The 26,211-nt window shown below is 43.3% G+C and overlaps 1 protein-coding gene across 3 annotated transcripts in view; it reads left to right on the top strand.

The window, feature by feature from the left end:
• The window catches only part of LOC120794779 (adenosine kinase-like), a 101,786-nt gene that overhangs the window by 33,106 nt on the left and 42,469 nt on the right, over positions 1–26,211 (top strand). For all 3 annotated transcript variants that reach the window (XM_040136087.1, XM_040136089.1, XM_040136090.1), the window contains exons 5-6: positions 7,709–7,881; positions 10,388–10,496. In XM_040136087.1, the coding sequence (XP_039992021.1) occupies positions 7,709–7,881; positions 10,388–10,496 (282 nt within the window). The remainder of the gene's footprint in view (positions 1–7,708; positions 7,882–10,387; positions 10,497–26,211) is intronic.

Here is a 26,211-nt window from a genome sequence, read left to right as displayed (position 1 = left end):
AAGCTGCCAGTTGATAAGGTGGAATTTGATCGCACAACCTCAGAGTTCAAAGCGGGTAACTGTTCGTAAATCTTCGCCTTATTGTGTTGACTCTGTCGGCTTTCAGCAGGATGGGGTGTCGATAAGGAGAACGCTGCAAACTCTCTCCTCCACTGATGTTCGTTCTTGGCAATAAGAACATGAGCACAGTCTGTTCAGTCTTGCATTTTAACTGTTTTGTCAATTGCCGTCATCCAATTCTGTTATGTCTATAAACTGAAAATTAAATTAGGTGTGCAGACTGTCACACAGGTTAAATCTATATTTGCCCAAGAGCAGCAGCAGTATTTCTTTCATTATGGCTTGTTTTCTCTGTTTAATTTATTGAATAAATTGCCCCTTTCACCTGCCAAGTAGGAGGAAGCCATCCATGCATTGTCCATGATCCGGGAGGAGAGGAAGATTCAGTCTATTAGTGCAATGATAGGGCCTTTACTGCAGCAAGCTCACTGATTGAATGGCATCCTTCTCAAGGTCAGGCTAGAGCTAAGAGCTATTTTCTGCTTACCTGTGCAGCCGGCCGGCCACAGAATCTGCACACAAACTACCCTTACACCAGTGAGCTTAGTAAGCGGAGAAGCTCATCACTGATATTTCCAGTTGGTAACATGAAGAGAAACCTCTTTGCCTGCAGAAAAGGACACAAAGGCATGAGTAATATGATAAGTGGTATCTTGCTACAGTGCGTAAAGATATTAGGAATGTTGTTTTTCAATCTGCACCGATGGCCGAATCATATCCTCCCATTGTGTCCCTGTCAAAGTAAACTATTGTGTTAAATGTGAATCAGTTTGCAGAGAACATGCGGACAGGTTCAGAGGTCAAGCTGGGAGCAGAGCTGTTTTGTCTTCTTGTTTCTGATGAATTTGAGGCGTCTGCTGCTGCTAGCCTGGTTTCCTCGAAAACACAAGCATTTGGCTGAAATAATGAAGCATGACCACCTTTTCCTGAATTTGTGGTAGTCGCCTTTTAAACTGCTTATGTTCAGAGACCTGCTTTATATACGTCCAAATTATACAATATAAACAATATAGAAATGTGTCAGCGATCCAGTATATCCGATGGATATACTGGGAGATTAGGGTTTATAATGTCTGGGATGGATTGTTTTTGTTGAATGATCTTAATCATCATTACGTTGTTGGTAAATTCTATCACAAAATGCTGTCAAGAAACTCATTAGAGCCCACTTCTTCCCAGCAGTTAATGTTTTGAAGTGAATTTTCCGCACTGCCACATTGAATTTAGTTGGGCCTGACCTGTGCTAAGCCTGCAATCGGGGCTGTCATTTGGCATATGTTCAAAAAACAAAAAAAAAAATCTCTTCGGTAACACGGATCACCCGCGCTGTCACCGTATCCAGGGGGGTGCTGCCACCTCCGCGAGATCAAAGCACCATAGAAATCCACCATCCTGCATAAAGCAAAGTTGGGAGGGGGGGCAGAACTGATTCACCTGTGCAGGGGCCGAGCACAGCTGCACTCCCACCAGCTGGAGCCCATGGACCACAGATAGGATTAGAGGCTTTAGCTGCAAAGGTCCCTCATCATCTCTCCGCCTGTACCTTGTATGGCAACAACCCCTGCAAACACAAATGCCACTTTATGATCACTTAATAACACCCCCAACCTCACTTTATGCACACACACACTCAGTAAATCACCTCATGTGCTTTTATAGCCACCATTGTCTCTCCAGATAAATAGGACAACCCAGCAGTCTGGGACTCCCAGCCCATGAATCTGGTCTGGAGGCATTTTCTCCCCTAGCCCCCCCCCCCTAGATAGGTATCATTGCACATCCCGCCATTGTGAAGCTGCTCCCCGGCTTCTGTATCTGAGCTCAGCCCCTCATGCCTGCCAGGTAAACCCGTCTGCCTCTTTGCTACTGCGATAGGGGAGTTTGGCTCTGACTGACTGAAACAACATCACCTTGTTTATCCTGTAAATAATTCACCCCTCCCGGGCAACAGAAACAAAATCAAGGTTGTGTGTTTAACAAGGGAGGCGAGGAATGAAGAGGAGGAAAAAAAAAAAATCAAAAAAAAAAATCAGGTGTTTCCTTTTTAGATAAACTTGGCGCCTGGAGACAGCGACACATCCCTGATTCCTATGCAGCGCGAAGATGCTGCAGCGAGATGTGTTAGGTGTGTATATGTGTGTGTGTATTTGGTGGGGAGGGATGTGGAGGTGTTTATTTTGTGAGCTCACTGAACTTGCCCTTTGATAGCTCTCTGAAGAGGGTGCACAGATACTGTCGGGGACATTCTTGTCGTGTTTAACATCAGAACCTATGGAGTGTGTCGGCGCTTCATCGAGTTTGATGCTTATCATTGGGGGCTGTTCCTGGGAGCTGTCACCTCCCCACCCGCTGCCCCTGCCTCCGTTTGTTTTGTGTTGTCTAACATCACTCCCCTGGGGTAGAGTACCAGTGTCTAGCATAGACTGACTGTTTATTTCCCCCTCACTTGTAGCATCCTCCCTCTTCTGGGTTTTTTTTTTTTTTTTTTGTCAGGTATTTTAGACATGGTTGATACCATGTACAGTCCATCGGCATTTGGACAATGACACATTTGTTCTGTATGTTAGTTTCTTCGCCAGCACATTGGATCTGAAATTAAACAGTTGCTGGTTCTCAATCCTGCGTTTTTATGCACATTTTCAATTTGCTTTTGAAAAAAAGCTGAAATATCTCACAAGTTTTTACATTTGACTGAGGTAGAATAGTTAGAAGTTAGTTAGAAGAGGAAAAAATGTAATACATGTGGATGAAAACAGATTTTTTTTCTCTTTCTAAAATTCACAATGAACTTGTGGTACCTGCATGTGAACCTTACACGTTACAAATGAAGGATCAAAGTGTAATGAGATATTACAATCAGCATGATTTGATTGGAAAAGCAGAAAGATGGAGTAGTTCAAAAATTTTTGATGGGTTCATTGGCTGGACATCTTAGTCACGCCTACCATTGCAAAATGTGGTCACCAGAGAAGATGCAAACTTATTTCTAGGATGAAACAGTTTTCCAAGAAGTCCCATTTATTGGTATCTGCTTAAAACTGAGCCTGAGCACTTTGTCCTCAGTTGTTAAATTCAAATCTAATGCTGAAGAAGTGGAGCCAAAAACAAAAGGAAATGAGACACTGTATAAATATTTACACATTTGCACACTACTTTTGAACATCAGTAGAGTGTCAGTCAGCTTTATATTGCCCTGCAGCCAGAACCTAAAGCTGCATGACAACTGTGAAACAACCATTACAAAAGCTGACTTGAGTAGTGATACACAAGCCTCCCCACCGTGCTGGTGTGTCAGCAAGGGACGAGCCAGGCAATGATCAGAAAACAATGAGGATCTGGATATTTGAAGCTGATATTGGGCCAGACTCCCATCGGGCTACATGCTATGCCTCCCCTTTGAGTGTTGATTGCAGAGAGGAGAATGTGGTTGACTGATCTGAAAGGAAATTACTGGAGAGAGAGCTTATCCATGCCTTTGACTGATAATCAGCTCATTATCGTGTTGATCATTTACAGCTCTCCCTCTCGCCTGCGCTCTATTCTTTCGGCTGTGTCACTGAAGCAGAGCACAGAGACTTTTAATGGCTTGGCAGGGAGCCCGCTGTGGTGAGGCAGAGTTAAAACAACCACGCTACCCCTGGCTAGTCTCCACTTTTACACAATACAGGTCCACACCCCACTTATCAACCCTTCCAGGGAAGAGAAAAAATTAAAGAAAAAACATAACAGCGACAACAACATATGCAACCCCGATGCAGGCAGTGCCCTAGCACCCCAACATGACTAACTGTGCATGAAATTGAACTGATTGGAGTTATTGACCAGAAGGCTCCAGCCCCTGAGAGGACAGGGAGGGGGGGGGGGCTTGTGTGTTGTGTGTTACCTGATTGAGTGAAAAATCCTCGGCCGGTTGCTTTGATGCCCGGCACTTTACAGGAAAGAGTGATTTAATGGAAGCTGCCAGACCTCATCAATGTCAGCACTCATGGTGAGGGCCCTCCGCTCCGCCTTGCTTTATATAAAAGCACTTGCCATGACAGGTCCTGATGGACAGATGTTTGCTAGTTGTTTTAACTGCACAGTAAAAGAAACAGGATATCAGTCTCCAACTTGGGCTCTAAAAGACAGGCTGTATAAATAGGCCTATTGAATTTTTGCCAGGGTTGATAAGCCTAAAATTAATGTGACCGTCATTAGCCACGGACATGTTCTTCTCAAGAGGACCCCACCGATGAGGTGAAGTGAGGATAATGGAGACTTCTACTCTGTCCTTGTGTTTAAGGATGAACTGAGCAGTGTGAGAGGGTGGAAACTGGAGTGACGTCCAACCAGCTTCCCAATGATGTGCAGAAGACGCCACTTTGTTGTCAAGCTGCTCTCAGTGTCATCTGTCACCTCCCCGCAAAAACCCACTGTGCAGCATCTTCAGTAGATCTGAATTGCATTGGAATTGCATCATTAATAGAGCAGAAATGATTCCCAGCAACTCCGGGAGAATACATTGACCCCTGAGGGAGACTAGAAACAAGACAATGTTTTTACAGTGGGAATATCTAACTAGAGGTCCCATTACCACTTCATCAATATACAGCAGCAAGTGAGCGAGGAGACAGAAGGGAGGGGAGGATTAAAAAAAAAAGAAAAGAAAAGGAAAGAGGGAATGTAATAGCTTATAGTGCTAATGGCAGTCTTAGCGCTCAGGTCCCAAACATTCAGCCGCCTCATCTCATCTGGGCTGTGTAATTGCCCTCCTGGAAGCTGCCATGCAAAGCGGCTGCCTCCATAGTGAAAAGTGGCAGCTGCTGGATGTTGAGGAGCAGGCCTAGGTCAGCTCTCCAAGTGGGTCTCCTTGCAACCATGTGATGTCATAATTAATAGCTATCTGGGGACCCCGAGGCTAGTGTTGGGTAGGTGGCGGGGGATGAGATTTTTTTGGATAAATGGAAGCCAAACAGAAAGAGACATCAGACTTGTTCTCCACTTAACATAATGTATACTTAATATCACTTTGCCTTCAGCAAATAGTTGTGCAGCATCTTTCCCCCTTCTTTTCAGGGATATTTTTCTCAATTGTTTGTATTTTACTTCTGTATCTAAGCGTACCTAGAGATATGTCGCTATTGTGTATCAGGGGAACTTATAAATCTTTGGGGACCGGCGTTCTCCCCTAGTTAAGTAAATATACATGAGCTGCTGTGCAAGATACAAGCTCCCAGCACCTTCAGAAATATATGTTACTTCAGCTTCCCTCTTCCCTCCCATCCTGCTCTCCCTCTCTCTCTTTCTCTAACATGCCACCTGGGGGCAAATCTCACTCTGTCTCATCTGCTGCTTAATTTCACTGGAGCGGCCCTCAGTAATGAAGCGCCTTGATGTACATTTGCCAATTTCTGCCTCTGCCACTGCGGTATAATTGGGATGTGACTAAGCATGAATACCCAGCGCAGGGTTGGTTGACCTCTCGGCGACCCAGCGAATAGTGCTTTTGTCATAATGGAGGTATTATCTCACATAATCTGGGAATGGAGAGGGATTGTCTGCAGGGTGCCAGGGATGGGAATGAATTGATATAACTCCTTGCTTCTGTGCACCACAGAGAAGAAGAAAAAAAACTGCAAGATTCATTTTTTACATGCTCATAATGAAGACATTTTCTTCTTATCTATTGCCGCTTTGTGTTTATTTGAGTAGGAGAGCAGCTTCTGGCAAAAGCAGAGGTTGGATTTTATAGGAAGGGAGGGAGTTTTGATGCTGTGGCACTAGAGAGGATTTGTGTGTGTGCGTGTGTGTCTACTTTTCTGTCTGTCTGTCTGTGTGTGTGTGTGTTTGTCAGCCTTTTCCCTGTGTAGGTGCAATGTGTACCCATGCACATGTTAGTGTGTATGTGTGTCTGTTAATGACCCTGTAAAATGACAAGCTGAGCTGGCAGTGAGAGTACAGCTGAAAGTCAGAGAGAGAGGGGGAAGAGGTGGAGGAAAAAGGAGAAATGGGGGTGAGGGGGTTGCGAGGTCGGTGGTTACACTGATTCACCATGCTGTCATCGGGGGGACAGGGGCCCCTGCGTGGCCCTCTCTATTCCCACCTGAGAGGCCTGCAATTGGAGGGGCCGTGCTGTCATTATTTGCAGCCTGCAGCTCCTAACCTTGGATTCAGAGCTCATCACTGCGAAGGGAAAATCAGATTGGACTTGACGTGTACCCGAGCCAGTGACCTTGATAAGTGTGAGGTGCCTGCAGCAAGAGGTTAGGGAAGAAGAGCGCGCTTCTGTCGGCTTTCGCTGTGGATTTGCGCGCGTGTGTGTGTACATGTTTGTGTATTTCAGCCAGGTGGGGAGGGGGAGAGCATGGCTGAGTGACTGAACCATGACTCGAGATGACACGTGGCAGGCCCACTCATGGGCCAAGATACAGCAGGCATATTTGGCATTATAGCTGTTCATTTTGTAAGCACTAATGCTGAAAAGATTAGTCGATTAATTGATTAGTCTACTGACAAAGTTATTTTGATAATTTCTTAATAGTTTGTCATTTATCAAGCAAAAATGCCAAATATTTGCTGGTTGCAGCTAGTACTAAACATGAAGATTTGTCACTCTTCTCTCTAGATTGAATACTTTGGGGTTTTGGACAGATTGTCATACAAAAAATGCAATTTGAAGAGATCACCGTCGGCTATGGAAAATTATTATTGGGAGTTTTTCATCAAAAAACATAGGAAACATGGATAGTGAAAATAGTCATTATTTGCAGCCTGGAATTTTTTTTTTTTTTTTTTTTTTTGACTCCGTAAAAGCCCCAAAACCCTCCCACATCAGCTGTGTTTGTAAATTGGCAGCCTTGATCTGAAAATGCACCTGAGCCTTGTGTAAAGTAATGAATCTTTTCCTGGGTAATTTTATTTTTCAATTTGATTATTTATTTTTTCCATCTGAACTAGTTACCTGGAGACCAGAGGGGAGAGTGCAAAATAACAGGGGAGAGCATCTTAGGACGGGTGATGAAAATGCCTTTTTCTTCCCCTGCCGAGATGCTATTTGGTCGTGTGAAATGATTAATTTCACACATATACAGGTCATCCCCAAAAGCAGCAACATCTCATTCACAAGGGGCCCCTGTCAGCAACAAAACAGGAGGCTGCAATAAAATGAGCAAACAGCAGCACGTACTGTACGTCAATAAATCTTTGGAGGTTAAACCTGAGCGCTGTAGAATATGAGTAGCCCCCCTCTCTCATCAGGTAAAAGTCACTGAGTACATCAGGACTGTCAAGACCAAAAAAATGGCCGACGAGCCGTTTGGGGAGGTGTCCTGTGGTGGCAGGTACACACTCTCTCACACACAGAGAGTCTGTGTTTGCATAAGTAGGATGGAGCCTTGAATTATGGGGTTTGTGTAAATAAGGAGATGAGACTGTTTTTAGCACACAGGGAGGAAGGATTGCTTGGATGAGAATAGTGCCTCTGTGTAGAGTGGAATTGGTCTTGGGTTGTTTATGACAGCTCGCAGCCCTCATATATCACAAGCAGTATGTTTGCTGTGAAGCTACAGTTTGTGTGCCATCTGCCTTGGCTGAACTTGACCCTTCAAACAGACTTCTATTTTGTAAACTGAGCTCACTATAACTGCTGTTTTAATTTTCTCTTTCTTAGTGGATGATCCAGAAACCTTACAAGGTGGCTACCTTCTTCGGGTGCATCGGTACCGACCACTTCGGGGAGATCCTGAAGAAGAAGGCTGAGGAAGCCCATGTCGACGCCCGCTACTATGAACAAAACGAGGAGCCGACTGGTACCTGTGCAGCCTGTATCACCGGAGACAATAGGTTAGCTACCTTTTAGTCACCCTTGACCAAGAAGTGACCCTCTAGCTCAGATGCGAAAGAGTTATTTTGGTTCATTTTGTACATCCTCAGACAGGCAATTGACTCCTTGGGGCTGGAAGTCATAACAGGGAATCATAGCTCGACTCACACATCAAAAGGAAAAAGCACAGCTTGAGTGTGTTTTTCCAGGCCCCTGCTCAGTCTCTGCCGCCCCCGTGGGTTGTCATCCATCTATAGGCTGACAGTAGCAATGTGTTAGAGATGGCTGGGCTATCCCAGCTCTCACCTGTCAGCCTTTTCGGCTTTAAAAGGAGCTTTAGCATCTCTGACGTCTCTCACGCTAGCATCATCATCGTGTCGATAAGACAGCAGAGCTCAAAGCCTGCACACACACACACACACACATGTGCGCACACACACACAAACACACACACAAACACACACACACACCCTTGCACACAAATATCACTAACAGTAAGGGCTCCAGTTCATGATAGACCAGGTTTGGATCAATAACCTCCTTCTTTAACAACTCCCCTCCTCTGCGGCGCTTCATCAACTGCTACTGGAGTTGTCAGTCATTCAACGGCTGGACCCTGACCGCCCCGGGAGTCGGCCCTGCTGAATGGTCTTAGTGGGCTTGTTTGATGTGGGCTCTGACACCTGAAAAGGTCAGGTGCCATGCTCAGGGAGACGAGCTCTGTAATATTTCTTACAGGTGTTTAACAGACAGCTCAGGAGGCCAGTGGAAAGGTCGCCAGCAGGGCCAGACTGGAAGGCTGATGGCTTTGAAGGATTGGAAGCCAGTATGTCACAGCCGCCGGGCTTTGAATTGTGCAAGTCTTCAAAGAAAAAAAATCTACCTCCCCTACTCAAATCTGACACTTTTAGTTCCAATCTGTGAAGATATTGTATGTTGAATAAACACAATTTAGCCACTAGGAAATAAGTTTATTCAGTTTTCACAAGTATAATCAAAAGTTCAATCAGTCATTCCCTTCAGGATTTCAGAGTTTTTGTGTGATAATTGAAGCCCAAAACAAATCCCTTGCACCAGCTTTTCTAAAAACAGAACTGTTCTATAATTTGTGACCACTTGTATATTATTTTGCAATAAAAAGTGCTAACATTTAAAATACTTAGATTTGAGATTGTTTAAAGACCTTGCTGAAATTCTCAATACATAATAAGTACCAGATGGTGTACTGTAACTTGATTTCCCCTGAATTGAATCTGTAAGGTAACCTTAGTGCTTAGCCTTACCATTTTGCACTGCCAACAAGTTCTAACCAAATGGTTAGTTTTATATGTTAGTTTAGAAATAGCCCAATTTTGATAAATTTAATTAAATTGCCAACTGGAAAATTCAGTTGAAGGACATACAGCCTGAGAAGACTAGTTTTAGGGAAACAAAGTCCCCTACACAATAGTTTCAGCAAGTTTCATTATGCAGACTGATGACTTTTATTTGACTTTGGGTGATAAAAGTGGTTCTGGATTGCAGTGTTTTTATGTAGAAAACTAGTGATTGGTAAAACTGGCCAAAATTATCTCAGTCTCCATTTTTTATGAAAGAAAAATGCAAATCATAAATCCAAATATTGCAGACATTGCAAGAGTGCAAATTCCTGTAGGGACTGATTGTTTTGCTCTGAAGTTCCCTTGTTGCTTATTGTAGTTTAACGTCTTAAATGTATTATATCGTTAGATTTAGCTGTTATTGAAGAGAGCTGTGCTTTTCCCATGTCAAATGGACTTCTTTAGTAATGAAACGCATTTTGTCTGTCATGCTTGTTCTAACCTTTGACTCCATTACTGCAGCTCAGGTCAAGTGCAGTCCCAATCCTGCTGTCAGATCGTAGCCTTCGTCCCCACACACTCTGATCAACTTAGCACACTGTTACTCTTTTCTTTGACACTAAACATGGTGAGCAGCTTTTTCTCGCCATGTGAGAACGGATCTCTTCCTGTAGCAGCACCCTCCTGTCATATGGTCGCCCCTAAGTAGCGATGATGGTTGCACTCATTTTGATGGCCGTCCATAAAGAGGCAGCGCACGAGCACTGGCTAATGAGCTATGTTAAGATAATGCCACCTGCTTCACTTTCCAGCTCCCACCACTCACTACTCAACTGAATTGTTCATTTAGTAATGCATTTCTGTTGTTTTTCCACTTTTGTTAACAATGGACCAATTTTCCAGGTGTTAGGATAATATGAATAATTGGAGGTGGTTCATTGTTGGCTTTGAAAATCTTTCTGTGTATTTTAATCTCTCCTTTTGCGTGTGTTTGAGATAACCCATTTTTTTAAAAGGAAGGAAAATTAAGACATCCAGATGACTTATTTCACCTTGGTTCAGACATTCTAAGAAACCATTATCATCCTTTTATATCGTGAAAGAACAAAGGAAAGTCTGGGGGCCGAGTGTTTTTAGGGATGTTTTTGAGACAAAATTAAGATGGATGATAAGCGAGGCAGAAGATTTATGGGGTCTGTCTCGACAGGTCCCTTGTTGCTAACCTGGCAGCGGCAAACTGCTACAAAAAGGAAAAACACCTGGACTTGGACAGCAACTGGGAGCTAGTGAAGAAAGCCAAGGTCTATTATATTGCGGTAAGTGAGACCGTCTCCGTTCAAAATGACTTCCCCAACTCTATTGCCAGAAGAGGACAAAATGTTAAGAGGCTTTATTCAGGAAATGCCTCAGCGCGCCTTCTGCATTGTCAATATATCCATTCATCCTTTGTCAAGTGAAATGAGCTATGTTACCTATTGAGACAATACAACTCCATTCTCCCTGTTTGCAGCACAGTGTGAAATTGTTCTACATGTAATGCATTCATTCATTTCTTTTAAGGTGAAGACAAGCCAACAGGTGCTGTGAAAGTGTGAAAATTGATTATGCAAGTTCATTCGGCTTTACCCCCTCCTACACAGTCTCCCCCTTACAGACAAAACAGGCACACACACACACACAGATTGAGGAGGACAGATGTGCGCTTAGCCGTTCACACACTCCAGCTGCACCACTGAGGTAATGTCTTCACTTACAGCTTCTGGAGTAGGATGGCCCACCATGCTCATGTTTCACTGTTTGGGATTATATTTAATTCTGGCAGATCAACATTTTCTTTCATCTCAAGTCAAAATGATAGCCCTGAAATTGCACTGTATTCCGTATCTTTAAGCAGTTCATTATACAGCCTAGCCATCAACATACTCCTTGGCATACTGTGTCAATTGAAATTCACAATGCTCCCCCTGTTGCCCAAAAGCCCTCTAAACATGAGTGTACTGTAGTACAATAATGACAGAGGTTTCATAATTAGCCACCCAGTTGCAGAAAACAAACACCAAAAAAAAAAAAAAAAAAGCTGTCAGTGCCCTTGCCAGAAAGCAGATCAGTCAGGCCATCCTCCAGAGTTTGTGTGGTCTCATTTTTAGCCTCTGCTTCACATTAGCAAACATGGCACATCCTCTGCAAATTGGCAGTTGGGTTTTGCCCACATCCGACAGTCTTGCATGCAGGGAAAAGCTTCCGTGGGATTTGAGGGGGGATAGAAGGGCCACAAATGGGTGTTTGTCAGTGCCTGGAATCTCAAACGTGGTGTTCAGCGTCCCTCCTGGGCCTCTTTGTCAAAACAGAGGGATCATTCGCTTTATTAGAGTCCTATTCGCACTTCTAAAGTACTTAGCCAGATACACTGCCACAGCTATTCCCACTTAATACTGCGTGGCGTGTCTAGACCGGTGTTCACTGAGGCCTCCTCTCTCCAATAACCTTGTCGAGAGCACTCAGAAGTATTTACCCAATTTACAGACAGATTGTACATTTTCTCCCTCTCTCTCACTGTACCAAACTCTGCTGTGTGTTGCTTTTCATTAAACGACTGCTGTATGGTATGCATAGTCATGTACACGCTAATCTGTAAATTTAATTACCAAAAAGCGCAAATGTGTGTATGTTAGCATGTGATTTGTTCGCACGTGCGTCTGTGTTTGTTGGAGCGTGTGTGTTTAAGAGGTGATTGATGATTCCTGGCAGAGGCTCTCAAGGTGCCTGCTACTATGTGGTGTGATTGGATGAAAACAGAATTATTAGAGGGCTCTTGCAGCCAGTCTGGCTCTTCCAGCAGCAGCAGCAGCAGCAGCAGCAGCAGGGCTGGTGGCAGACGCAGAGCAGGGAGGCAGCACTGCCATTTCTCACAAAGAGAGAGAATGTTGAACTCCTGCCAAATGTTTGGTGGCAGGCTGTTGCTAGGAAATCTGGGTCCTTAGGCAAATCATTGCACAAAGACCAATAACAAAGGCGTGAGGGGGAAGAAGGAATGGCTGAAACGCATTTCAGGCAGACGATATCTCTTTTTTTTGTTGAATACCATCGCTCCTGCAGTGATGTTTACAGTTATTTCTATCCCCGACAATTGTAAACATCAGAAATGGAGGGTGATGTATTGTATGAAGGGGAGATGAGTGACTCTAATTGGTCGGGGTGATGTTTACATGCTGGCCCAGTTAGCTTCTTCTCCCCCCCTCCTTCCCCTCGCTCCCACTTTCCTTCCTTCCATCCCCATCCCCCCTGGCCCCCTATGGACACCCCCCTCCTCCTCCTCCTCTCCTTTTGCTGTCTCCTTTGCCTCCCCCCTCTTCCTTTCTCCAGTCTCTGATACACGCACATACACTTGCTGCTAAACACACACAGCATGCACACACACATTCTGCAGCATACCACTGGCTTGTTTTTCTTAACACTGAGCGCTTTGCCCTGTAATTTGATCTGCACCGCTTGATGCATCCTCCATGATGCCACTTTGAATTAACCTATGGCTCCACAGCTCTCCTTAGTCCCAGCAAATAAAATGGCCTGTCCTAACTTATGCCATTTACATTCAGGAAAAAAAAGAAGCACTCAGCCCATCTCTTGATCATGCTTGGAGCAAGTAACAGAAATAAAGAAGAAGGGAGAGGAACAAGACAATTGACTATGAAAAGGCCTGTTAATGACGGGGCACAGATGGTCAGAAAAAAAACGAAGGATAGACGGAGGAGACACTCGCCTCTGCCAACTGGCCTGATACACAAAACTCACCCAATGAGACACAAGCTGCAGTGCTGGTAGGTCACAAACCTGATCACAGCTGTGGGCGCTGTTCGTTGATGCCCTAAGCTAACGGCGCAATCCCCGTTAGCCAGCAAGAGGTTAGCCACACCTGAGGAAAACAGCTAACCCACCTTTTTTTCAAACAGCGCAGCAAGTTGAAGTAGAATGCCTCACACTGTTAACACTGGCACACTGCATATAACATTAATTGGCAGTTGTGTTTTTGCCCCCGCTGCAGGGGGAAAGCTGAGTTCAGCTTCAGTCACTGTAGCATAATATGCACGAAAAAGGGGAGGGCAAAAGTAGGGAAAAAAGCGCAATACTGGCACCACAAGCAGCACGTCAGCCTGCTTACACCCCAGAGTGGCACACATATACACGCACACATTTTTACTCCGCCCCACCAGCCCCTGCAATTTGCAGCCAAAAAAGCGAAGGGAGAGGTTTTCCACATACACAACTAACTGACACCTCATCAGCCAGCCGAGGGGCTGATTAGCACAGAGGTGACTGCGGCTGTGTCTCTGTCCAACTCCGAGGACCACACTGTCCTCACGCTGACCTTGAGCTTCCTCTCCTCTCCTTCTACTCTCCCTCTCACCACTATCTCCAATATTCCTCCCTTCCTCTGTCTCCATCTCCTCCCTCCTTCTCCCCTCTCCCTTTCTTTCTTTTCTCTCTTTCCTCTCCACTCTGTACTGCACCACTCTGCACTGCTCCTGTCCTTCCACATAGCCAGGGAGGGATCACGAGGCAAAATGCAGGCAGTGGAGAGAAAGAGGAAGGGAGGGAAGAGAAGTGGAGGGGGGAGAAAAAAAACTGGCAGGCTCCCCCTTTGTCTGCAGGCGATCAGTTACAGTCTTGGTTGCCGATGAAATTTAATCCCACCCGCATTTACATGCCAAGTTTGACTTCTGGCAAGCCTTATTAAATAGATTTGTAAATCATTTCATCTTGATTAGAATCCGTTCTCAAGGGATCAACATTTTTTCGCCTTGCTTGTGTTTTGTTATGTGCACAATCTGTGCCCACTGGTGTTAAAATTTGAAAGTCAACCTTTCGGTGGGTGTGTTTTTCTGTGTGAGCAGTAGGTTTAGGGGACAAAGAGCGATGGGTGCCAAGTAACGTCCGTCACCGGCTAAGCCACTGTGTCAGCATGTCTCCCATCTCTGGAGGTCATGTCGGCGGGCAAGGAACTGCTATGATGTGTCTTCTCTTTATTAGGCTGACACCACAGTGTCTTTAGCATGGAACAATGTCATTTCAAATTGCGCCTAATCAGATGGCATTTTGTAATTGCTAGCAAGCATCTTATGAATATGAATTCATAATTGTTCAATTACAAGCAGACTGCATCATATTTATTGGCTTATTTATTTTTTTTCTCCCGCTGGCCTGGGCCAATTATAGGATTTCAATCTTGAGGCAATCAAGTGATAAGGGTGAGGCGTTTAGTGTTTGCTGTCACTATATAATTCTCTCGAATGTTAAACATCCATCTGGGAGGGCTGTATTTGTCAGTAGGCTGTGCGTGGAGGTGCACCTGCCTAATTGAGTGGTAATGAGCTGTCAGGAGTGCGGGCTTGGTGATTGGCTCTCGGCAGGGCGTCCCGTTGCCAGTATGGGCTGGCCCGGAACTTCTGGAGGATCAGCCAGCTCCACAGCCCTGCAGGCCTGAGTGGGTGGAGCATGGTAAATTAGGCTGAAGAGGCCAAACGACACTGGCTTTGGAGACATCCTGTAGCTTTCACTTGACTTAGATCTATTTAGGTTGTTTACTCCTGATTTGGTTTGACTACATCATATCAGAGGTGGAACAGGATTTCAGATGTTTTGCTGAACTAAAAGTAGAAATACTGCACTTCAAAAATACTACATGAAAAGTAAAAGTCATACATTAACTTTTTGGTCAAATTCACCATGTGTAGAATTATTTATGTAGATTATTGAATCTTTCATATAATTCTAATTGAATAAGTTTATGTACATAGCAAAATGAGACATAATCCTCAAAGTAACTAAATGTAGTGGAGTAAAAAAATGCAATAGTTCCCTTTGAAATGCAGTACATTTACAAAGTAGTAGGTAAAGTACAAGTACCTCAAAAGTGTACTCTAAAGCACCTGCGTAAATATACTTAATTACTTCCCCCCCAGTGTCGATTGTTAAATTTATTTGTTTGATATACTACAATATAAACACAGTAAGCTTTAGAAAAGCAAATATGTTTGAATTTGTTACAGAGAAAGGTACACAATGTCAGAGTTCACCTCATTTTGTTATTATGGAGGAGGAGTTCTCATTACACTCAGTTGTATCTAATTTTGTTTAGATTTGCGTATTTGTGCTATTTTATTTTATTTTTTTTGTTAGAAATATGTGTTGAAATACTTAAAAGTTGGCAGGGCTGTGCTGCCTCTATTTTGGGAGTTTTTATTTCCAGCATCCTAATTTGAACAACAGGGGAAAAAAAACGCTTTAATCCACCGTATCTTGAGTAATCGCCTCTTGGGGGGGTACGGGAGGGGCACATTTTTGGACTCTGGCAGGCATCCAGGCTGTAGTCCATATTACTCTACCAGCATGCAGCGACTTTGTCCTTGTACACCCACGTTACCTTGTAAAAACGGTTTTTCTTCTTCAACAGGGAAAACACCATGTCCTTTCACCCCGGATTACTGTGTGCATCTGCTCCACCGGCAACAAGTCTGTTTTTCTCTGCCTCGCTGTGAAGGGGATGAAATAGTTCAGACTTAATGATATTTCTACTTTCCATCACCTTGTCCCCTCGCTGCCTCTGCATCAAAGCAACCTGTGTGTGTGTGTGTGTGTGCGTGTGCATTTGCGTGTGCGTGTGTGCGTGTGCGTGTGCGCTCGCCTTTTTATTCATGAGACCAAGTTGTAAAATGTGGAATAATGTTTCAGTCCTACACTGGGATGTTGTGGCCATTTGTTCGAGTTCCACAGCTTAATTGAATAGACTGAGTAATTATTTGTCAAGTAATGCTGAGCAGAAAATAAATAGCCACTTTGCAGCCGTGAATTGTGCCTGATGGCCATGTGTTGATACTCTCACCAGGGAGAGTAAAAACCTGCTCTACTGGCTAAGTATCTGATTAAGATTCACATGATGGAACCGCAGACGCTTTAGGATAGTGTCTCTCCTGGGCAAAGATAGTGAGTAGAGTTAAGTGTCGGACTCTGTTATATTATCATGCTGGAGCATAAAGCCTTGACTGAATGAATATTGCTGGAATATTCTCCTCACCACAAACCATCCGCAGCACTCGGGTCAGCTTGACAGTTTCTGAAAGCGGCCTACAAAGAGTCACCACAGATGTACATCTCTGTACGGCAGATGCTGGACAGTGTTCTTTGAGAATTGTTTCCTTCTGCAAGGTTTCATTTTTCCCTTTTATGTCGCTATATTTGTTTATGTTCTGTAATAAGACTGTGCATATCTTCCTTCTGCTAGTTCGTCCTGGAACCATCGTAAACTGCCAGTAATTTTTGTCTTCTTTTTTTGAAGGAGACTAATGACTTCTGAGGATAATATAATATTGAGAAATGATTTGATAACTTTTTCCTTATATTATGTCCCGAGAGACATAATATACTTTTAATATACTTTTATACTACTTATTGGTGGCATTTTTTCAACAGTAACCAATCTGTGTGTTTGTATTCTATAATTGCCACTCAGTTTAGCAGTTTCCATCGTCGGTGGTAGTTAATCCAGCTCGGCATGCAAATTTGGCAAAATTTAGTCAAACAATGTATCTTACCCCCAGGTCCACTAACTACCCTTTTCCAGAGCTTTCTTTTAATTCTTATGTTTTTCCTTAGGTGGATTTTTAAAACTTTGGACAGAGCCAGGTTAGCTGTTTCCCCCTGTTCCCAGTCTTTATGCTAAGCTAGGATAACCATCTCTTGAATGTAGCTTTATATTCAGCAGACAGATAAGAAAGTGGTATCGATCTTTCCAAAAATGTCAAGCGGTTATAATTTACAAGAACATTTTGTCAAACATGCCTGAAAATATATCAACAATCTGCTATAACTAATGATTATTTATATCATCAATTAATCTCCCAAAATATTTTTTTATTAATTTTTTCGTTAAGTGAAAAATGGCTGTCACTATTTCCCAGAGCCCTAAGTTGTGTAAAATTACTTGTTTCGCCCAACCAGCAGTTCAGAACCCCCAAATATTCAGTTAATAATGATTTCAAACTGAGAGAAGAAGCACATCCTCAAATTCGAAAAGCTGGAACCAGAGAAAATGATTTCTGCTTGATAAATGAATCAAAAGATTTAATCCTTTTAGTTTAATTTTAGTTGTGTAAACAATTAATAGATTAATAGCTACAGGTGCAAACAGCTTTTTGCCTGGGTTACAGTTAGCATGTCTGGGGTAAGCACATGCAGTGGGAAAGTGTTTATTTTTCATACGTCCCACTCAGACATAGGCCAGTACTCTGACCTTATCTATTGTTTCTCAAGTGTATATTGTAAGTAGCTTTAGAGGCTTTATGGTGACTTAGCCAGCAGTTCTGCCGTTGCCCTGGTGGAACATTTGGACCTCTGGCAAGTGTCAGATTTTCAGTGGCACATTAAATCTCTTAACCCAGTTCTTTTTTTCCCCTCCCCTTCCTGTCTCTGTCTCTCTCTCTTCCCCTTTCCCTCTCTCCCTGCCATGCTAACAAGCTGGCTGTGATTTATTTTTCATGTGTGGTGTTGTTAGCTGCCACCTTTTTTTTTTTTTTTTTTAGAAATTTTCCTCGGCATGCAAACTCTTGTGCCAGTGGTTAGCCTGGTGCCCGGGCCCTGAAGGGGCAGGGTGGAAATGCAGCCAGAGCAGCTGCACATCCACCCCATCCACGCAGAGTCCTCCAGACGCACTGTGATGGGGAGGCCAGAGCCACTTTGATTAGCATGTCCGTCGTTATTGGCCAGCTTGAATGTCATGCACCGTGAGCCCAGTTGTCTAATGCTTCGGCTGGCCAACGGGGCTGCTCCCTGCAATTACTGATAGGGCTGCTTGTTCCAGTGTGGAGGAGAAGCCAGGGAGAGCGCCAAAGTGCCAAATGATTGTCCTTGGTAAATAAAAAGCAGACATCTTCCTTTTTGATGTTCTATATGTGCGTGCCTTATTTTCCGATGCTGTGGCGCAATTACATTTGAAAGCATTTTGCGCTCCCAACATAACAAGGGGGGACCAATCAAAACAATAACTGCGGTTCCTTTTGACAAAGCCCTTGGCTCACAATTGTCAGAAGATGTAAGCTGACTCATCCACACAAGAAGGGCATGTATCCCTGGGAGCGAGGGGCGAAAAGCTATGATGAATCTTCCCCTCTGTGCTCTCCTCTCTTCACTGAGCCTGCATGGATTAATTACATGACTAGTAGCTAGTTAAGTCCCATTATTTATTTTTTTCTAATGAATAATTTTACTCTCCCTCTACGCCTAGATTTTATTCTGCTCAGGAGTTTTCGGCTTCACTCCGTGGAAATAAGAATGCATTGATTATTTTCCATCTAGCAAATATCCCACCAACTGAGGAATAACATGCCTTCTGCCTAATTGGTTTGTTTATCTTGAGCTACAGACTCTGGGTTTGTTTGGACTCTGGCTGGCATCCACACACTGCACCGCTCTTCAGCATGATTACTCACCTTGGGAGGAGGCTGCTGGAGCAAGGTTGATGTTCCCCGCATAGACATCAGGCTGTCATTCTCTCCGCTTATGTGACATCATTTGCCAAGACAGATTTGTTACAGGAAAAATAAATTCAGGCCTAAAAAGGGATTGATTTAAGGACAGGCTGTGAGTGGAAAAAGGCGACAGGAGGGATGGGGGCTCCCAGACACATTTCACCACTGAGAAGGCTCGGGCCGGATCCAAACAAGCTGCCAACAGAAGATGGATTCTGGCTTCGTGTATAATTGATAAACTGTATGTTCTAGGTGTCAGCTTTAAAGAGGGAGCTAGGACTATATCAGGAAGCTATTTTTCCTCTCTGAGGCGAGCATCATTTTTATTTTGTCCTCCCCCGTTCTCTGGCTTATCTTCTCACTTCAGAAAGCCCCGTTGAAAATTATCGTTTTCTTTGAAGACGATGTTCGGGAAGTGCAGCTTTAAAAGCACATCCTGTTCCTGTGCCTATTAGGAGTGCTAGTCCAGGGCAGATAGCCATCTGCAAAGTTGACTGTACATCCTGAGTTATCAGGATTAGCCATCTCACTCTTGACACCTTGAACATTAACATTAGCTATTGGAGACTCTATCCTGCTGAAAGCAGCATAAAAGGATTAATGCAGTGCTTATCCTTTTGGAAATAATGCCCCTTATTTAGCGGATTTGACTCTGTAAAGGCTAATAATGACATTGAATGGAGCCAGAGTAAGTAATGGTGCATCATCCCGTGTCATGCAGCCAGAATACTCGCTATTTGCATTCCGAGGGCTCAAACTGTATTGATTTTGCTGAAGGCGTTCGGTCGTTTTTCCTCTGCAGCAGTAAGAAAGTGTTATTAAATCATCACCGTCCTTTAGCTAATGACAGTGCCCTCACTGTAGGCCCAATGACATGCTCTGTTCATCTTCATACTGTATGCTACGATTTCACCTCTGAGCACTTTGAGCTGCAGATACTATGGGATTAATGTGGATTTGGCCACTCACTTTAATAATGATAAATTTGTATCCTGCCGGTCAGATCTATGAGTGTTAGCAGTACAGTTTGTACCACAACGGCATAAATATATCAGTGGACCAGAGGAGGGTGGAATACCAACTTTTTACCCTATCATTTCCCTTTGACACAATGCAATAGCTGGGAAAAGTGATTTTCTATTGTTTTGTTTTTTTAGACAGGACTTGAAGTGCAAAAAGTGCTCTGATTCATATATTTTTTTTAATACCCCCCATGTACACTTGACTCTGAATGATGCTCAATTCAAACGGGAAGTGTGCCTGCATGGGGTAACCGGATCCCGCTGCACATTGAGAATTTAAATCAAGCTAAAATGATTGTAATTCAGTTGGAGAGAGTCTCCTTGTACCCTTGAACCCCTAACATGATTTGATTCTAAAGAGGTTAAACAACTGTAATAATAAATCTGTCAAAGTTTTAATAAGATGTGCCATTTTCTATCGGGCATTATAACATTGAGGGGCAGACAAGTGGCCATTAGGGCCACCTGAGAACATTTGCTCTGTTCTTTCTGCTAAATTGCTGCTTCCCCAAGGTGTTTTTTTTTAAACTGACAAGATAGTAACCTTATCAATCACAGCTGCTTCCCTCTCTCTCCCAAGGACTTGTGTTGATGTGTTCTAAGTGCTCTTTTCTTTGGCAGATTTAATGGGAATATTGCATGCTCGTTTCAGTGATGACTCCGTTTCTTACTGACTCTTGTTTCACCACACACAGTGGAAATGTACATGATTGAGGTGCTGAGATGTTAGCCTGCCTTTCCAGAGACTTGCATGGTGTGTGTGTGTGTGTGTGTGTGTGTGTGTGTGTGTGTGTGTGTGTGTCTGTGTGTCTGTGTGTCTGTATGTCTGTATGTCTGTATGTGTGTGTCTGTGTGTCTGTGTGTGTCTGTGTGTTGATGTGCATGTGTAGGGACACAGGAGATGGACAGATTAGATTATACAGTAGATGCTGCACGGCTCCGGCCGTTTGTGTGCATAGAATGTGATTTAGTTGTGAGGTTCGAGACGGGCTGTGGGCTCTGTGATGGGTGAGGGGACAGACTGACAGTGACAGTGGGGTGGTAATGGCTCTGAATGAGGAGGAATGGCCCTGTAAGGCCCCCATCCCAGTGGCAGAGCAGAGCAGCCCTGTCCAAATGCACTGCAAAATGAATTCTCCTCTACACCTGTGTGGGTTTTTTTTTCTTTTTCTTTTTTCCACAGAACGAGAAATCGAGGCTATTTATAGCTTCACCAATCTGAGGAGAAATGGTGAAAGAAATGGAAAATGCTACCCTTAAAGAAATCCAGCCTTCACTTTTATTAAGTATCAGCAACTACAGTAACACCACAACCCATCATATACCGAGACATCAGCGGAAGTAAAAAGATGAGAGGACGTTGTATCACATGTGCAGTTTTTTGAACAGGACCCCGAGCCTATAGCCAGGAGGGAGAGACTCAAGGCTGATCAAAGTCCTCAAGACCCCTGCATGTGTCTGGATCAGAGATATGGACGTATCAATATGAGTCCAATTACATATGAAATCCCTGGTTTGTTTTCATACAGCCACATATTTGCTTCTCTTGCCCTCTGTGCCCCTTTTCGTCTCTGAAACTGAAACATCATGTCTAGAATGTTGGCTGGGGAGCTCTGCAGTTCATGAAAAATGCATTCACTCAGCTCTTTTTCTAACTCTTTGCCTATGATACTCTTGTCATATCATATCCATGTCATGTCAGTGTGTGTATTAATTATGTAGCAGGCGCAGTTGAGGAGACAGTATTGATGCATCTCAACTAGACGTCCTATGTATATTACTGACCCGTCACTGGGAAATATAAACAAGACTTCATTAAGGATGAGAAGACACTTTAATATTTAGCCTTGTGAGTAAATAGTTGTTAGTCTGTATTTACAGGAAGCATTTTTTTCTCCCTGTCTGCTTCTCCCTTGGGCTTCATTTTATTCTCAGAGTCTCACTCTGTTCAACCGTTGTGGTCACTTTTTCCGGTTCAACTGAGGTGTTTGACCCGGTCATCCCGCCTGGGTTTAGTCTCTCTTTTAGTTTGCCGAGCTCGCAGTCGCTCAACGTATTGTCGGCAAACGGCTCTCAGTGGCACCTTTTTGGAGGTGTCCCTGATTTACAAAGGTAATTTATTTCTTCGCAAGCGGAATTATGCATGAGTAAGAGATCATATTGTAATATGAAATTGCTCAGCAGTTGAGCACATGCTGGATCCCGTTCGGGATTTGTGTGTGTTTACGAGTCCTCTCTGTGCTGTAATCTTTTGGAACTGTGATAGCACTTATATTCCCTTACCAAATGATTATCAGGGGGGAATCGCCGCTCTGGATGGTTCCTCTTGAAATAGAGCTTCCTCCTTCTGTAAGAAATGGTCTCTCAGAATTAAAACCCCCTCATGAGAGAGATATTAATCTTCTTCCAGAACGTCATTCAAAAAAAATTGCATTTAAGAGGGGAAAAAAAAAACACACTTATGTCTAATGCCAGGGCAGATATCTGTGTTCCTTGCAGATGTAGATGAACTACATCATGCTATGAAAGCATACTTTAAGTTGGTAACTCTGTCATTGTCAACAACTGAGTCAACACTGATCTTGTGCATTTTTTTAATGCTAGAATGATTGTTTTATAGTGTGGTGATTGCAGCGTTTCGGTGGGAATAATTGGACGTTCGAAGCGTCAATCCGTGAGTGTAGCCTGGGGATAGGTTTCTGGAGAAGCTGACATTACAGATGTAATATGAAGCCATCGCGTTTAATTTGCACAGACTGTAATTTACCCCAAATTCAAAGGAACAGTCTCCTGCTCTGCAGCACAATGCACTCTTTGCTTGCATTGTTCGTGCTCATTGGAAGAGACAGTGAGTGAATGAGTCTTGGAGCTCAAATAATGTGCAGCACTGTTCCTGTCATATTTGTTGCTGTGTAATGGCTCCTGATTTGTAGTTTCCTGCCGTGCCTTTTCGGTTTTGTGCAGAGCAGACAGTGCTGCACGGGAACTGTTTTCTGTGCATCCAGTCCAAGCAACTTGTTTACAACTTGCTGTTGAAGCAACTGCTCGACAGATAAAGGACTAAAAACGTCATCTAGTCTTTGAGAGTGGGTGGAAACCTCTGCAGAGGAAGGACTGGGGTTTTCCACATGCCGCCCAGACATTCTCACACGTATTGAGTTTGTCTGTGTGCATCTTTGAAGATGCAAATCTGTCAACCACATGTAACCAACCACCCAGTGAGAAGCTGAGATACTCAACTGCCTTTCTCACGGCTCTTAAATGGCTGCCAGTGATCTTCAGCAGCTCTCCCTGTCTCTGAAGCCTGCAGTTCCTTTTTTAACAGACAGATTAGTTTTTGTGGGATATTGAATAATTTTTGCACATTTATAACTTAGAAAAAAAGGTCAGTTCAACCACCTTAGGAGATGGAAGACAGTTTAGCTGTAAAATTTTATAACCTCTCATGTAGAAAACTGTTAGAGTAGATAGTATGTGGAAACTTTAATCATGATACAGATGCCATTAATTGGCCATTAATGTAAACCAGTCAGTAAATGGATTTATTAGTTTAACATTTTAGATCTGTTTTGCATGACATGAGAGATCGAATACCTTTTATATTTAATATGCAGTCACTCCTTAATTGAGAGAATGTTTATACCTCAAATTTGCCAGACAGCTTTGACATCTGGTGTAAAAAAAAAAAAAAAAAAAAAAGAAAGCACATCATAGCTTGGCATATCCTTACAGAGGAGACATTCGTAAATTATTAATGTTTTCCCTTGTACTGTCACCTATCATTGCACCATCCTTCGGCTCCCACGTTTTGAAATGCAAGAGTAGTAGTCCTGCAGTGTGGCAAGTCATGTTTCTGGCTCTCATTTCAATATCTGAAGTGAAAGGTCAGGATGATATATTCTGTCCTGCCGCTGTGACAGTGACTTACATGCTACCAGTTCAAGATGGTTCACTTTTACGAGGCCCACCCAGCCTGTCGAGCAAACTGATAATGAATCAATCTGTGTGAAACATTTATGGGTGCCCCCTCCCCCTTCCTTCTGTGAGGCCAATTAGAGCATCCTTGGTGGCCCCTGCTGTCTGAGTCAGGGAAGCCCCTTGCATTGTCATATCAATATTCCTCTGTTGATCTCCAGCTGAGCCGAGTCCGGCTGCTCTTTCCACACATTGCTAATTTGCATTCGCCAGCATGTGTGGGAGATGGCATGCTGGCTGCCTCTCCTCCTTGTTCCCGAACCTACTGTTGCCTCCCTCTCTCTGTCTTTTTCTACTTTTTTTTCATTCTTTTTTTTTTTTTCGAGAGGGAAAGGTTTCTTGATTCCTGGCATGCCAGAGAAGAGTCCTCTGAGGATTACATTGGCTAAGCCCTTATCACTCCAGGAAATTCACTGCCTGCTTAAAAAAGTGGTAGGAGTAGAAAATCAAGGGGAAGTGTTATTCTTTTTAAGTTTCTCCCGATCCCCATGGAAAGTTATTACAGGTTTGAAGAAAAGTCCTTTTTTTGGCACTCAAGTTTTCTCGTAACTGCATTTCATATTTCACCCTTCCTTTTTTTTTTTTTTTTTCCAAGCGGCTGGTGGAATTTTAGAAGTGGAAAATGTGAAGGCAGGTGCTTGAGAGAGAGGGAGAGAGGGGAGGTTTAGGGAGGGCTGTGCTCACTGGGAAGCAATGTTAAACATCCAGGGGAAATGTTTGTTATTCTAATGGGATACCACCATGGTAACAGCTTTTAGAGACTCCCAAGGCTTTGTGTGGAGTATATGCACGCTTTCATCAATCTCGCCTAATTTCTTTGGGGATTAGCAAATATAATCAGTCCTTTCTCCAAGTCGTCACCTGCTTATCGACATGAATATTATGGTGAAAATTAGCAAAACACAGCCCTGTTGGATATGGAGAAAGCAATACACGGGTCATTAATATAAATCACAATTTGAAGTGAGTCACTAAATGGATTCAGTCATTAGTATTCCTTTTGTGCTGAATGGCATCCCAGACAGAAAAGCTTACATTTTGAACATACAGTACTTTTTTTTTTTTTAATAAATCCTTGCAACCGAGACCAAGCACTTTTGCTCGTATTACATCTTCAAGTTAAACATTTTTCAGACAGAGGTAATGAATTATGTTATTTTCAGATTTAATACCTTTTACAGGGGTTTTAAAGGCAACAGAGTGAACTCATTTACAAGACTTGGTGAAAAAAGGAAACCCTGTCTGATGAGGAGCCTCCGTGTTTAAAAGGCTCCAATAACTCTTAAGCCCCTCTCAGTTTTATACCTTTTTCTCTCCCTCTACAGATTTCCTTAAGTGGCTTATGTGAATTGCAATTGCCATATTGAAGCCGGGAGTATACAGAATACATTTCTTCCCGGCCGTGACCAGCTAACAGCGCATTGAACTTGTGCGTGTGGTGATGGAGAGGTTTCACACACAGCACTGCAGCGCCGTGAGAGTATAGCCTGACCTAAAGCTAAGCCCCCAGCCGGAACAGCCTTCCATCAAACACACAACACTGCTCTCTTATCTACTGGCATTTCTGTCTGATACAAATAGCCAAGACGTGATATAGTTGGCTACATGTCATATCTGGCATTGTACTACGCTCTATCTGCTCCCCCCTCTGTGAAATATAATGCTTTTAACTCACCAGCTTTTTTCCTTGGCTATTTTTTCCATCTGTAGCAGAGACAGAGACCAGTGTGTTTGCTCGTCTTGGCCAAAGGCCAAAGGCTCTTTCTGATATAATCCCCACCATCGATCAGACTTTGTTTACTCTAACATGGTTTCTCTCCCCTCCAGCAATTAGAAGCCAACCTTCCACCTCCTGCTCCTCAGACCAGCTTTATACGTTTATTTTTCCCTTAAGTGGTAATTTTTCATGTTGCGGCTAAGCTCTGAGAAGTGTGGGTGTATATTAAGTAATGGATACTCTTCAACCAGACTGACATGCTGGATACCAAATTTTTGTTAGTGTTTCTTTGTCTTTGTAGAGGAGAATTCCCCAGACGCCAAACACTGCCACACATTGTACTGTACTATCAGTGTATTATGGAAATATGATTCACAGATTTCCTATGTAGCACTCCACAGTCTGTGTGTTTCATTTAGGCTGCTCCACTTAAAAATCTCAAGCACTTTGAAATTTTTGAAAAATGGATCTGGCTGTAGAAGCTGAGGATTACTCTCCTGTCCGTCTGAGAGGCTCTCATCATAATAAATCAGGCAGGAGAGTGACTGGTCTTCTCTGTGGTCTTGGCTAAAGAGGTTTAAAATCAACACAGAGAAGAGGCAATTTTGCTTTTTTTTCTTAATACCGTGATCACAAACACAATTACGACCAATTTAAGCTCTCTGTTTGGTGCCCAGTACCTGCACCGGTGAGTTAAAGTAAATGTTGATTTGGAGCTGGTTTCACAAAATTATGTTTGATTTTGTGGCTAAGATCTAACAAATTGTCAGACATATGACGTACGTATTTGTCACAC

Source organism: Xiphias gladius, chromosome 9 (genome assembly GCF_016859285.1).
Source record: "Xiphias gladius isolate SHS-SW01 ecotype Sanya breed wild chromosome 9, ASM1685928v1, whole genome shotgun sequence".
Lineage (NCBI taxonomy): Eukaryota > Metazoa > Chordata > Actinopteri > Istiophoriformes > Xiphiidae > Xiphias > Xiphias gladius.
This window is presented reverse-complemented; position numbering and strand designations above follow the sequence as displayed.